General features: G+C 45.9%; 1 protein-coding gene across 2 annotated transcripts in view; it reads right to left on the bottom strand.

The window, feature by feature from the left end:
- Positions 1-206: 206 nt before the first annotated feature.
- The window catches only part of LOC116945031 (calcium-activated potassium channel subunit alpha-1), a 169,998-nt gene continuing 155,455 nt past the window's right edge, over positions 207-14,749 (bottom strand). The window contains exons 28-29 of one of the 2 annotated variants that reach the window (XM_076068710.1): positions 11,592-11,697; positions 207-7,665 (exon numbers count right to left, since the gene is read on the bottom strand). In XM_076068710.1, coding sequence (XP_075924825.1) covers positions 11,595-11,697 — 103 coding nt within the window. In that variant the 3' untranslated portion in view covers positions 207-7,665; positions 11,592-11,594. Of the gene's footprint in view, positions 7,666-11,591; positions 11,698-12,786; positions 13,177-14,749 lie in introns of those variants that run through there. The other variant, XM_076068709.1, reaches the window with a different exon arrangement.

Below are 14,749 nucleotides of genomic sequence, written 5' to 3'. Positions count from 1 at the left end.
ACCACTATTGAGAAAGGAGAACGATTCGGATAGCTCACCTACAAAAGCAATGTGTGAAGAAATAGTACATATCATCATCATATCATCAAAGGTTGGCATTGCTTCATCAGCACGTTTCTTTGTCTGGAACAAATGACACAAAATGAATAATTTTCCATATAATCATCACTGAATATCACGACTTTTCAAGAGGTCCACAGCATTGCAATGTTTGACCAATTATTTTATTATTATTATTTAATTTGCGATGGACAATGCTCATATAATTTTGGTTGCCCTGAGCCAGTGGTGGAAAGTCCACATTGCTATGGTAGGGACCAGTTTCTCCTCGGAACAAATGTCATCGTTCCTGGTAATGTAATGTATGAAGTGTATTCTCGATGTGCTGCCCATGCATCCTGCACTCCTTTCACAAGGCTGATCCTTTATTTAAATTTACTATACAGTATTGTCCACATGCTCTTTACAATGACGAACACTTAAGACAAGTTGCAGACAACACGGAGCCAATGGAAAACCCTCATAGAAACCCGAATTAAAAATCCACCCGGGACGTTTTTTTTTCCTTTGGGATTCGCACGACCGATTATTCATTTCACTGAAGATATTGTCCCAGCAAACCGGACGAATAGCGTTCAACATTGTCGGCATTTATCGTGAGCGAACTGACACGAATACCACGTGGTAGACCTACTCGTGGCTCAGTTGCCGACTGCGGATCAACAACAGAACAAAAAGGGGTTTTGAAATGCCAACGTATCTTGATCTGTATTGGTGTCAAATAAACACATTTCATTATTCAAGCCATGCAACTCATAGATTGTACATGCATGGCATGGTACGTGTGATGCCATGTACAACCCCGCCGTCAGTCCACTTATTAGATGGGCCACGGGCGTTATTTGACCATACTTCACCATACTGGTGATTGTGGATTGAAGGTGGGGAGTATGAGGCACGGGAGCATAGAAGTACAGTACAACAATGAATCATTGCTGCCCTCTGCTCGTCCAAAAGGCAGCCACACAGCTCTATGGCGATCTCTACGCGCAGTATGTGCGGATACACCGACGGTTGCTGGACGTGCGCGTGTAGACACGGCACCTCTCTACAAGGGAATTTCAACATCCTTAGTTAGTTGGGGGGGTGGGGGGAGTACGGATAAAATGTATCCTGCGCACTCATGAAAATATTTCTAATATTTCTAATGTTGAACGACTCCTAAAAGGCCCACAGTATTACACGTAATTACTATCCGTCGAAAATAACATTTGTAAAAAAAAAAACGTTACATATGAGCGATAATTAAAGAGCGACACACACACATCGTCATCACCATCATCAGCCCGTCGCATCACTCCCGTGGTGGAGGACCGCGTCTCTTAGTAAGCAAGAAACGCGTGCACAGTTAAACACAAACCCATGTTGTTATGCACAAGGACTGCGATTCGCAAGTCTTTGGTCTTTTGGCTTTTGTCCTGCTCTCAGTGGGTTCGTGGAATCGCCTATCCACCATGCGTACGGATTGAACGGTGTATTAAATTAAAACGACGTCTCAACGTGTCCGCGTGCCCACACGAACATTGAGTTACTGCTCGGCAGTCCCCAGCCACTGGTGTGAACTTCTACGATTTTATGACGGGGCCCAGTCTTTACAACAATAATTCACCGTCCACAAAAGTGTTTATATGGATTTCATGAATCCCAGAGGAATGGTGGACTAAGTCGACCTCCAACTGAAATCTGAAGGTTGGGCCTTTTAATTATGGGGAATTGGAACACTCGGTCATTACGCCGCATGACCAGATAACAGTCTTTAAACGCACAATACTGTAATACGAGGTGAGTAGCAAACGTTGTTTTCATCATAGTCCACTTGTCAACAAACATATGCGAAAGAAAACGCCCACCAAGGGTTAAATTCGTAACATTTCAGTGGAGTAGAGGTGTCAATAGGGACCGGCTTTCACCAGCCTGCACTGACCGGCGTGGTGAAGTATGGTCAAACAATTCCCAACTCGTAACATTTCAGTGGAGTAGAGGTGTCAATAGGGACCGGCTTTCACCAGCCTGCACTGACCGGCGTGGTGAAGTATGGTCAAACAATTCCCAATTCGTAACATTTCAGTGGAGTAGAGGTGTCAAAAGGGACCGGTTTTCACCAGCCTGCACTGACCGGCGTGGTGAAGTATGGTCAAACAATTCCCAACTCGTAACATTTCAGTGGAGTAGAGGTGTCAATAGGGACCGGCTTTCACCAGCCTGCACTGACCGGCGTGGTGAAGTATGGTCAAACAATTTCCAATTCGTAACATTTCAGTGGAGTAGAGGTGTCAAAAGGGACCGGCTTTCACCAGCCTGCACTGACCGGCGTGGTGAAGAATGGTCAAACAATTCCCGTGACCAGGGGTCGACTACCAACATAACAAGATATTATTTTTTTCGAAGTCACAAAAAATACACAATTGAAGAGCCGCAATACACTGCGTGGTGAACACGAGACGGAGGTTCCTTTATAAAAGACGTCACAAAGCAGCGGTGGCTGTCGCCTGCCCCATGACCACCAACGCCGTGAGAAGTCCTCGATCCGATTGTCCTTTTGCCCCAGGCCTGTGGTTAATGCAGACTTGATGATGCCTTGCAAAATGTGCGTCTGTTTGGTGTTCGAACATCTTATTGTTTGAAAATCTTATGTTATTGCCAGAAAACAAAATGGGTAAAGCCCATTCGCCTGATTTGAAGCTTTTGTGACTGCCGGAATCTATACTCTTTGGTTCTTTCGGTAAAGTCACGTGGGTAGAACAATAATAGATCACGACGCTTCGATCGCCGCACAAGCGGTCGACCGCTTTAACGAAACAACCAAAGGGTACCCATTCGTCTGATTTCATTATTTTGATACCGGATACAGAGACTCACAGATGTCTCTTTGTCCTGGGTGTCAGAGCGGAGCGCCACGTGTTGCCGCTCGTGTCCACGCGGGGGCGCTGCAGTATTTGTAATCAAGGCTGCTAACAAGTGGATTTTCGTGCAAACAAAAAAATTAAGAGATCAGATTTCTTGCCAAAAAGAGCTTCCGAGGCTGCCGAGATGTATGGTGTCTTGAATACCGTTTTAAAAGACACGTTGCATGTGTGAAAGCGATACAAGACACGTTGCATGTGTGAAAGTAATAAGAGACACGTTGCATGTGTGAAAGCGATGTCACGTTGCATGTGTGAAAGCGATACAAGACACGTTGCATGTGTGAAAGCGATACAAGACACGTTGTATGTGTGAAAGCGATAAGAGACACGTTGCATGTGTGAAAGTAATAAGAGACACGTTGCATGTGTGAATGCGATAATGTCACGTTGCATGTGTGAATGCGATAATGTCACGTTGCATGTGTGAAAGCGATACAAGACACGTTGCATGTGTGAAAGCGATAAGAGACACGTTGCATGTGTGAAAGCGATAATGCCAGGAAGCGGCTCTTGCTATTGAAGGGTAGCCGTTACAAACACTGCTGACCGAAACACCTGGAAGCGAGAGAATTGTAGTGACAAGGTATAGGGCCGTCCATAAATTACGTCACGCACCTAGGGGGGGGGGGGGGGTCAGACATTTGTGACGATGTGTGACGAGGAGGGGGGGTGACGTCACATCAAAATGCCCAACTTTAAATAAATATAGAATTGTTATAACAACACTCCTACAACACCAGAGTGCAGCGCCACATTAAATACGCACTACAATAACAATAGTTTAAAGCGATTTGAAGCATGTTTTATTTTCAAAATGGAAATATGGTTTTGGGGGGGTGGGAGGGGCAGAGCTTTGTGACGTCATATTTGAGGGGGGGGTCTGACCTTTGTGACGCCGTGTGACGAGGGGGGAGGAGTCAAAAATCGTCAAAAATCGCGTGACGTCATTTATGGCCGGTCCCCAGCGTGGAGCTGGCCAGTCGGGGTCAGGGACATTTTGAATGGCCTGAAAATTTGCCTAAAGTGCCGAGCAGTAATTGTTGTCTGAGTCGTGATGTCACAATGCTTTTGTGTATCACGGCACCTCCAAATGTTGAGACGTCTGCCAAGTTTATTGTTTCATGGATTTTCTGTTTGGACAGTCACACATAGTCACTTTAAGATGTTTTTCTTGTTCGTGTTTTTATGCTTTTGTTTGTTGTGGTTGCAACCCGATTCAAGAGCCGAATCGCTCAGAGGGCTATGCCAAAATAAATAAACTGAAAAACTGAATCAATGCGGTTACACATCTACATTGTCCGTAATGTTTTTTGTGGGGTAAGATCGCGTAAATGTGTCGTTAAACCCGCCACCACCCGACACAGCCAATTAGTAAGGCTTGTCGCGTAAATAGAACGTGCCAATTCGTTACTAGCACAGCACACCCGGTGTGTTGGAAAGCAAATCCACAACATTTACAATCCACGTTGTCTTGTGCGTGCGCCTTCTAGCATAACCCGTTGGCAAGTCTGAGGAGGTCAGACGTTGATTGGTACGTGCCAACGTGGGCTGCACGTTCCGCCAGGACTTTGATGAATCCCTGCGACACCCCCACTCCCTCACGTCTTTTTTATTTTGGAAAGGCCGAGATGATTTTTTTTTCACGAGGGTCCTCCTGCTTGTGATGTTTGGCCACTTGTATACTTTTTGGGAGTCTCTTTAATTCGTTGAATAAAAACCCAAAGTGGGCCAGAGAAAATGCACGCTTAAGGGGAGAGAACGCTCAAACTCCATGCGGATTAATTATAAACCCACATGTTGCCCTGCCTCCTACATCCATCTTTCTTGCCCCTGCAGATGTGAACTCACTTTGTATGATATTGGCGTCACCCGCGAATCCCACCTCTATAGTACAGGTGTGCACCACCCAAAGCCAAAGATCCCCCGTATAGCCTTAACAGACTGTTGGGGAAAGTGCGGTCAGCCAGTAGTACCTATGAAGGCCGGCACGGCACACGAGGGGGTGGGTAGCCAGCACCACGCCCGGCCGCCTTTGTCTTCCCAGTGGCGATGTTTACACACCGGCTCAAGGTACTCAATTTGATGCGGCCAACACGACTACCACTACACCAGCAGGTCTCTGTAGAGCAGGCGCTGGTCCAGGTGGCATCACACGTTCTGCTTAGCCACTTGATACACGGGGACTTCATGACAATTTTAAAGTACTGTATTGTTTATATCTATATGAGCAGAACATTTGTATGTACTTTGTCCAAGCGACTCTCACGAGACTGCTCTATGGATTTTCTGAGGTGCCATAGGACAACTGACGGTGTAGTTGTTTATTTTTTTGCGAATGAGCTTGAATTAAGGATAATTTGTGAAAAAAAAGTCACCTTTGATTCAATAAATACCTACCTGTCAACCCCTTTATCAGTGCCTACCTTATTACAGACCAATTGAGACATTATTGGTCATCCCGTGCCCCTTATACATCTCAACGTTCATCCTACAAAGTCCCATCACGAGGAAGAAACACAAACAGACCAACAAAATGTGTTGCCCGTATTGAAACGGCTGTATGCCCGTATGGACCTGAAATCTCAATTTCCCTGTACAAGACTACGGCTACACCGTATGGGTTGACAGCTGTGTGAAACGACGACGAATTTCGCCTAGTTTTTTGGCTTCTCGGCCCCGCCTGCTAACCCGCTGCAACTATTTACAATCGGTGGGCCCCGTGGCGCGAGCTCAGAGTGCGACCTTCAACCGCGGAGGGTTTTTTTGGGGTTCTGGATGCGCGCCCCTCTGGGGAAGGGGGGGGGCGGGGCGAGGTTTGCCGCGCGCGCCGTCTCACTCGGCCCCTCCGAATCGTCAACACCCCGGTTCACGCTCTCACAACCCTCCCTCGGCTCACTCGCACCCGCCTCGCCGGCCTACTTCCAAAAATATATGATCGTTCTGGAATATCGAGGAGCTGTGTCATTTGCCCCTTTATTTTTCCATTATAATGCACACCATAAGAAGTATGTCAGTCGCGCGCTTTCAGGTGCGCGTCTGCGGCCGTCTGGAACGCTCTTCCTTCCGATATAAGGAAGCCACTGGAGCTATATGCACTTTTAAATCGAGATTTTTTAAAACTGATTTTTGCTATTAGTTTGTCCTTCCCCTGCAACTCCGATTAGCATGGTTGGCTACGTACGGTGCAAAAGAAGTTCAACATACATATATAGCACATTATTTAAAATGTTTTTCACCCATTATAACACGATCATTGTTGTTTTATCGCGCAATTATAATGTAACAAATGTAATTAATTCACGGGGGGGGGGGGGGGGGCTGGGGTGGTTGTCGATGTCTGTGAATATAGGCGGGAGGAACAATACCGTAGCGTAATGCACACCGGGTAAGGGGACATCAACGGGCGTTAATACTACTTTCGCGAGGTGCTGAACCCAACGTAAGGTCTCGCTCATTTCCCCACGAGCGTTCTGCAAGAGAACGGCATCCACGCTGCGTGGTCGTCGCCGATTCAGCGGTGTCGTTCCGTGTTCTCCTTCCCGTCGGTCGTAATATGAAATACGTTACATCGGTGTCATCGCATGCCAACGCGGCTGTTTGTGATCAGCTCCACCACTTTCCACTGCACAGCAGTCAAATGGTATAGTCTATATATCTTGATACACAGTCTGGGTATCGGGATATGCACAACCTATGTGGGTTTTCACCAATCCTGATCGTATACAATATATGGCATATATATAAAACCCAAACTTTTCCATCTGTCCATCCATCACCTTGCATGCAAAGCGAATTACCGGCAACACACGCCACTCGACACGCTCTTTAAGAAAAAAAAAAGCATTATTACGTTCGGAAATACGCCTTGTTGTTATCGTGTTACTTGTGCGTTCGTTGACAGTGCATGAGCAACATCTCAGACGTGGAGTTTGCGCTGTGGTGGGTGGAGATGGTGCGGCGAGGTCTAGGGGCTGGTGAATTCTGGCTGGGCAAATAGAGAATCGAGGATCGAGGAAGTCAAGGAGCCCCCCTCCTCCTCCTCCTCCACACCACGGCAACGTGGGGCAGCGCTCATCTCCGCTGGCAGAGCCGAGTCCAGCCGTGGAAATTCATTATCGCTGCTGCGGGAATCGTTCTGTGCACACAAACCTCTGCCGCCACTACGACTACGACAGTACTTTAAACACACAAAGTGGTGCCTATTTTATCCACCGGGGAGGAGAGATCGTGCGAGCCGACCACTGACCAAAATGTGACGTTGATACATTTCGGTTGTCACTCGAGGCCCTTGTGACTGAACGTGGCTCGACTCGCTGTAGGAAGATATGTCTACTAGTATATGAACATTGTCGTGTTCCTGTGGGTACATACAAATGTTCCTGGAGGAGCGTTACACACAATCTGCCATTATTCCCACTTATAAGCTGTGGTAACAATTAACAGTTGTCATTATAAGATCAAATGCTGTTTAACCGCATTGCACGCACACGCACGCACACACCCGATCAATTAAACATTTAAATACAGTAGTTCACATTCTCAATAAATTAACATAAGGCTGCAAAGTGCATCAGTCACGGCACAAGCTTAATCAAGTATCAAATAAAGTATCTTAGAGGCCTGTCTCGTGTGTGTAAGTCTTTTTCATGTTTCTCATCGCTGAAATCCCCACGTGCTTCTGTGGTCGACCTCCTCTTTTCTGGAGCACAGTGACACAAAGGAACAGGAACGGAAATGTTACAATATTGAAAACATCATTATGGTACTGCTAGAAATGGCAATGTGCTGCAGAGCTAGTGAGCAAAATCAAGATGTCATCATGGCTAAAGCCGTAGATGCCACCACACCCCGCCAAATCACTCTACAGCTCTGCCCAGATAACATACTGTAGCTGCGCAACAGTAGACACCACGCAAACTCAAACATCTGTCCTGTCAGTATTCCACCATGTGCTCTTGGGTCTTTCCCTTGGTCGTCGGACTAGTTTCTAACAACGACCATTAACTTCGTCTTCGGAAATATCACCGTAAGACGCCAGTGTCCAGCCTCGGGGCCTAAGGCCACCAACAAGCTGTGTGACTTGAGCCAACTTGGCAGCCAACAAAGCTGCATCATTTGCGTACTTCCAAGTCGCACACGTTAATCTGACCTATATTGATTCCCGTGGCTTCGACTGTGCTAACCCCATTCGTGGTGTGAGAGAAGACATAGTCCAGCATAATATTAAACAACGTGGGAGACAATGTATAGTCTTCAAAAACACCTGTTCTAATATCAACCATTCTGATGTCTCAGAAGGTGTGTACTGGATTAATTGTCACAAGTGCAATTCATCAGATATACACCTTCTGTTGATAGCTTCGGTAATACATCTTTAGTACCAGATATTAGCTTCTGTATTTTATGTACCGTGCCAAATCTGACTCGGATGTTTTGTTTTTCAAAAAAACCTGGCTAGTTCATCAGTTACTCCCACAATGTACGGTATTTTAATAGTTTAAATTACTTGATCAGTTTCAACTCTCGTGTTATTTGATTTGGTTTTGGCATTCAGTGCCCTGTTGATTTGTGCATCATTGTAACCGTTCAACTGCAGCGCTGCTTTACCATGTTTATTTTCACTTCTCAGACTGTCACCATCTGACACTTTCATAGCCCGATGTATGAGCGTCTTGATGAGAGAGGATTTCTGTCAGGAATTAAACAGCAATATTTCTCCATCAAATCTCGCTGTTGCCTGATGAAGCTAGTTGTAATTACTGGCGAAACGTCGGACTCGGATTGTAAAAATTGTGTATTTGCTCTCCATCACACCGGTGTGCTGTACTAGTAATAAATTGGCATGATCTGTCTACGTGACGAACCTTACTAATTAGCTGTGTTGGGTGGTTGCAGGTTTAATGACACATTTATATTTACACGATCTAACCAAAAAAACCCCTATATTATGGATCATATTGGTCGCGAAAGCTTACTACTTATTAAAGTCATAGTTTTGCTTACAGTCTACAAACGAAATCTAAAACTCCTCCCCATGCTCCCAACTCTCCTCTATCATCTGTCTTACTGCAGTCCCTTCCTGATATAAATTCACACTGGTGTCCCCTTGCGTTCTTTTCTAATTCTTCATCTTATTTAGCAACGTTCTGCTAAATGCCTTCGCTGGAATTCTCAGAAAACTATTTTCGTTCGAAATCTCCCTTCTTATGCAGCGTTGCCGTAACTGTTTTCCATCATGCTGTGACTCCATTCTTTCTGTATTTCAGCAATACTACCACATATTCTCAATGCCTTCACTGATTTAATCTGCTTCACTGGTGGAGACTAAAACAATATCGTAAAGTTCTCCTGAATATCACGAAGCACAATGGACATCGCCCATAATACTTTGCAAGCTACACAGGGAGTAGACATATAATCTCTTTTAGCACCAGTTTACGAGATTGTCATGCTGTGCATGTATGAACACAATTTTATACGTTGGCTTTCACGACCAATATTATAATCCATAGCCACTTTCTCTTGGGTTAGATCGTGTTGGTATAATATCCAAAGTTAAACTTTCACCCTCGCACCATCCGACAAAGCCGATACAGTGAGGGAAAAAAGTATTTGATCCCCTGCTGATTTTGTACGTTTGCCCACTGACAAAGAAATGATCAGTCTATAATTTTAATGGTAGGTTTATTTGAACAGTGAGAGACAGAATAACAACAAAAAAATTCAGAAAAACGCATGTCAAAAATGTTGTAAATTGATTTGCATTTTAATGAGGCAAATAAGTAGTTGACCTCCTCTCAATCAGAAAGATTTCTGGCTCCCAGGTGTCTTTTATACAGGTAACGAGCTGAGATTAGGAGCACACTCTTAAAGGGAGTGCTCCTAATCTCAGCTTGTTACCTGTATAAAAGACACCTGTCAATAGAAGCAATCAATCAATCAGATTCCAAACTCTCCACCATGGCCACGACCAAAGAGCTCTCCAAGGGACAAGATTGTAGACCTACACAAGGCTGGAATGGGCTACAAGACCATTGCCAAGCCGCTTGATGAGAAAGTGACAACAGTTGGTGCGATTATTCGCAAATGGAAGAAACACAAAAGAACTGTCAATCTCCCTCGGCCTGGGGCTCCATGCAAGATCTCACCTCGTGGAGTTGCATTGATCATGAGAACGGTGAGGAATCAGCCCAGAACTACACGGGAGGATCTTGTCAATGATCTCAAGGCAGCTGGGACCATAGTCACCAAGAAATCAATTGGTAACACACTTTGCCGTGAAGGACTGAAATCGTGCAGCGCCTGCAAGGTCCCCCTGCTCAAGAAAGCACATATACATGCCCGTCTGAAGTTTGCCAATGAACATCTGAATGATTCAGAGGACAACTGGGTGAAAGTGTTGTGGTCAGATGAGACCAAAATGGAGCTCTTTGGCATCAACTCAAATCGCCGTGTTTGGAGGAGGAGGAATGCTGCCTATGACCCCAAGAATACCATCCCCACCGTCAAACATGGAGGTGGAAACATTATGCTTTGGGGGTGTTTTTTTCTGCTAAGGGGACAGGATAACTTCACCGCATCAAATGGACAATGGACAGGGCTATGTGCCGTCAAATCTTGGGTGAGAACCTCCTTCCCTCAGCCAGGGCATTGAAAATGGGTCGTGGATGGGTATTTCAGCATGACAATGACCAAAAACACACGGCCAAGGCAACAAAGGAGTGGCTCAAGAAGAAGCACATTAAGGTCCTGGAGTGGCCTAGCCAGTCTCCAGACCTTAATCCCATAGAAAATCTGTGGAGGGAGCTGAAGGTTCGAGTTGCCAAACGTCAGCCTCGAAACATTAATGACTTGGAGAAGATCTGCAAAGAGGTGTGGGACAAAATCCCTCCTGAGATGTGTACAAACCTGGTGGCCAACTACAAGAAACGTCTGACCTCTGTGATTGCCACCAAGTACTAAGTCATGTTTTGCAGAGGGGTCAAATACTTATTTCCCTCATTAAAATGCAAATCAATTAATAACATTTTTGACATGCGTTGTTCTGGATGGTTTTGTTGTATTTCTGTCTCCCACTGTTCAAATAAATTTGCCATTATAATTATAGACTGATCATTTCTTTGTCATTGGGCAAACGTACAAAACTCAGCAGGGGATCAAATACTTTTTTCCCTCACTGTATATAAATCAAGTTGTCACATGGGTCAATATACCAAAACTATTGCTTTTCACAAAACCGGAATGTTGAAAAGCAAGCAGAATGTTGCCAATTGTCTGCATACAGTACGTGTGTTGTGGAAACCACAGAAACAAAATTTTGCTTAAATTGAAACTGCTCATTTATTTTAGTCTGGAAAGGCAAAATCAGCACACCCGTGGGCAACGGAATTGAGCAATGGTTGTAGGCACACACACACAAAACTATTTAAAGGCCTCTACATACAATCACAGTGTACTATTGCTATTGACAAGGTTACCTAAAACAGAATGCATGTTAATTAGAAGTAAACATCAAATTAATCCGGTAAAAGTATGACGTAACATTACTTCTAAAACAAGCCGTCCAACACGAGTGGTGTCCGATTGAATGCCCGTGGTGACAAGAGTCGTCGCTCCTGCACTGACCCGTTAGAGTGGAGAGTGCCCTCCGCGCATGCCGAACGGCACGAGGCAGAACACCAGGTCGCTGGGTAGCAGCTCAAACTCGTAGGGTGGGTTTGAGATCACGTACCTGGGGAGAACACGTGGGGTTAGGGTTAAGCCAGGGTTTGAGGTCACGTACCTGGGGAGAACACGTGGGGTTAGGGTTAAGCCAGGGTTTGAGGTCAAGTACCTGGGAAGAACACGTGAGGTTAGGGTTAAGCCAGGGTTTGAGGTTAAGTACCTGGGAAGAACACGTGGGGTTAGGGTTAAGCCAGGGTTTGAGGTTAAGTACCTGGGGAGAACACGTGGGGTTAGGGTTAAGCCAGGGTTTGAGGTTAAGTACCTGGGAAGAACACGTGGGGTTAGGGTTAAGCCAGGGTTTGAGGTTGAGTACCTGGGAAGAACACGTGGGGTTAGGGTTAAGCCAGGGTTTGAGGTCACGTACCTGGAAAGAACACGTGGGGTTAGGGTTAAGCCAGGGTTTGAGGTTAAGTACCTGGGGAGAACACGTGGGGTTAGGGTTAAGCCAGGGTTTGAGGTCACGTACCTGGGAAGAACACGTGGGGTTAGGGTTAAGCCAGGGTTTGAGGTTAAGTACCTGGGGAGAACACGTGGGGTTAGGGTTAAGCCAGGGTTTGAGGTTAAGTACCTGGGGAGAACACGTGGGGTTAGGGTTAAGCCAGGGTTTGAGGTTAAGTACCTGGGAAGAACACGTGGGGTTAGGGTTAAGCCAGGGTTTGAGGTTGAGTACCTGGGAAGAACACGTGGGGTTAGGGTTAAGCCAGGGTTTGAGGTCACGTACCTGGAAAGAACACGTGGGGTTAGGGTTAAGCCAGGGTTTGAGGTTAAGTACCTGGGGAGAACACGTGGGGTTAGGGTTAAGCCAGGGTTTGAGGTTAAGTTCCTGGGAAGAACACGTGGGGTTAGGGTTAAGCCAGGGTTTGAGGTTAAGTACCTGGGAAGAACACGTGGGGTTAGGGTTAAGCCAGGGTTTGAGGTTGAGTACCTGGGAAGAACACGTGGGGTTAGGGTTAAGCCAGGGTTTGAGGTTAAGTTCCTGGGAAGAACACGTGGGGTTAGGGTTAAGCCAGGGTTTGAGGTTAAGTACCTGGGAAGAACACGTGGGGTTAGGGTTAAGCCAGCGTTTGAGGTCACGTACCTGGGGAGAACACGTGGGGTTAGGGTTTAGCCAGGGTTTGAGGTCACGTACCTGGGGAGAACACGTGGGGTTAGGGTTAAGCCAGGGTTTGAGGTTAAGTACCTGGGAAGAACACGTGGGGTTAGGGTTTAGCCAGGGTTTGAGGTCACGTACCTGGGAAGAACACGTGGGGTTAGGGTTAAGCCAGGGTTTGAGGTTAAGTATCTGGGGAGAACACGTGGGGTTAGGGTTAAGCCAGGGTTTGAGGTTAAGTACCAGGGAAGAACACGTGGGGTTAGGGTTAAGCCAGGGTTTGAGGTCACGTACCTGGGGAGAACACGTGGGGTTAGGGTTAAGCCAGGGTTTGAGGTTAAGTACCTGGGAAGAACACGTGGGGTTAGGGTTAAGCCAGGGTTTGAGGTCACGTACCTGGGGAGAACACGTGGGGTTAGGGTTAAACGGCGGCCAGGGAACGTCTAACAGGCGAACACGCAACTGGGATGTGATTACCATGCAATCTGCAGTAATAAAGTTGTTAAGAGGAGTGCAGTAGTGGCAGAGTGGTTAGCACGCTGCGCTATGGTATACCTCATTATGGTGAATGGCAGTGGCTTCAAAGTAACTCTAAAAGTTAGCAGGGCTATATACGAGAGGAAGATGACAGGCCTGGATGTCAATATGCTCAATTATTCTATGGCACTGACAGCTCGATTACTGCTGCAGCTGCTTCTCAATTTCTTCAGAAAAAAAAACCCCCAGAGTATTTGTTGCGTTTAAAGTGAAAGTTCTTAGAAAAAGTCCGGCCAATGTTTAAAAATTACTGATAAGTCCCTTTAACAGTTATCACAAAAAGTTTTGCATTCCAACAGTCTCTTAGCTCAGTTAAAAAGAGGAAATTTGATTTAAATTAATTCCGTGGGGTGCACAGGAGGAGTCTCATGACAGACAACCAAGCAGTTGGCAGTCATCGGCAACCACAAAATCTGGAACGAAGACCAAAATCTGATCATTACTGGATGTCGCGATATTTATTTCTTGTAATAGCTTTTTATCGCCCACGTAAAGTAATTTTGCGTTGCACTGCTCAGTCCGTGCTGCTGTCCTCTCGACAGTTGGGTGGTAATTTTTACGCAATTCTTGAGGTCTGAATGAGAGGGTGCTTGCATGCACCTTCAGCTCTAAACACGTTTGCAGGGCATGTCGGGGGAAACAAAGAAGAGTAGGCAAGAGCCCTCATGCGGGTTACGTGAGGGCGCACATTTGTCAAGGAATATTTAAATGTTCATTTTCAAAACTACTCAACTACAATGAAACAAAAAGTCAGCCGAAAAGATCGTCGCGAGCTGCTCGCCCGTTTTGTTCGTTGTAAGCCAGCAGTGGCAGGCATGGATGGCGAACATCAGCCGCTGTATAAAACGGTCACTGTTGACGTCCCCCGAGTGGTTATTCCAGCCTTCCCCTTGCAGAGGTAATTTATGGAGCCCATCAAGGTGAGGAGAGATTGAGTTGGCCCATGACTGATACATGAAATTAACAACTCACGACTGCGAGCACTGCTGCTCCACTAGCCGAGTTGCAATAAAAATGATCAGTCTGCAGCCCGGAAGCAGTCTGAGATATCGACAGGCATCAGGGAACATATGTCCCCTGTCGCAAATTCATCGATGTAGTCTGCAGCCTTTAGGCTGCTCGATAATATAATTTTGTCTCGTACAGAATTTAATTAAAACCAGCATCACAATCAGTTGAAAGGGAGGCATGAAGTGGGTTGCAACCCCTCTGTCGGATGGTAAAATATCTCATTTTAATAATGTTTGTGCATTCCATGACAGCTTTTGTTAAGCCAGGCACGTCTGTAATTAGCTGCAGGACAGAGCATACAGTGAGGGAAATAAGTATTTGACTCCCTGCTGATTTTGTACGTTTGCCCACTGACGAAGAAATGATCAGTCTATAATTTTAATGGTAGGTTTATTTGAACAGTGAGAGACAGAATAACAAC

This window comes from Petromyzon marinus, chromosome 22 (genome assembly GCF_048934315.1).
Source record: "Petromyzon marinus isolate PM22_M1 ecotype Great Lakes invasive population chromosome 22, UKy_Petmar_22M1.pri1.0, whole genome shotgun sequence".
Classification (NCBI taxonomy): domain Eukaryota; kingdom Metazoa; phylum Chordata; class Hyperoartia; order Petromyzontiformes; family Petromyzontidae; genus Petromyzon; species Petromyzon marinus.
The sequence above is the reverse complement of the archived record's forward strand: the minus strand, read 5'-3'. Positions and strand labels throughout refer to the sequence as shown.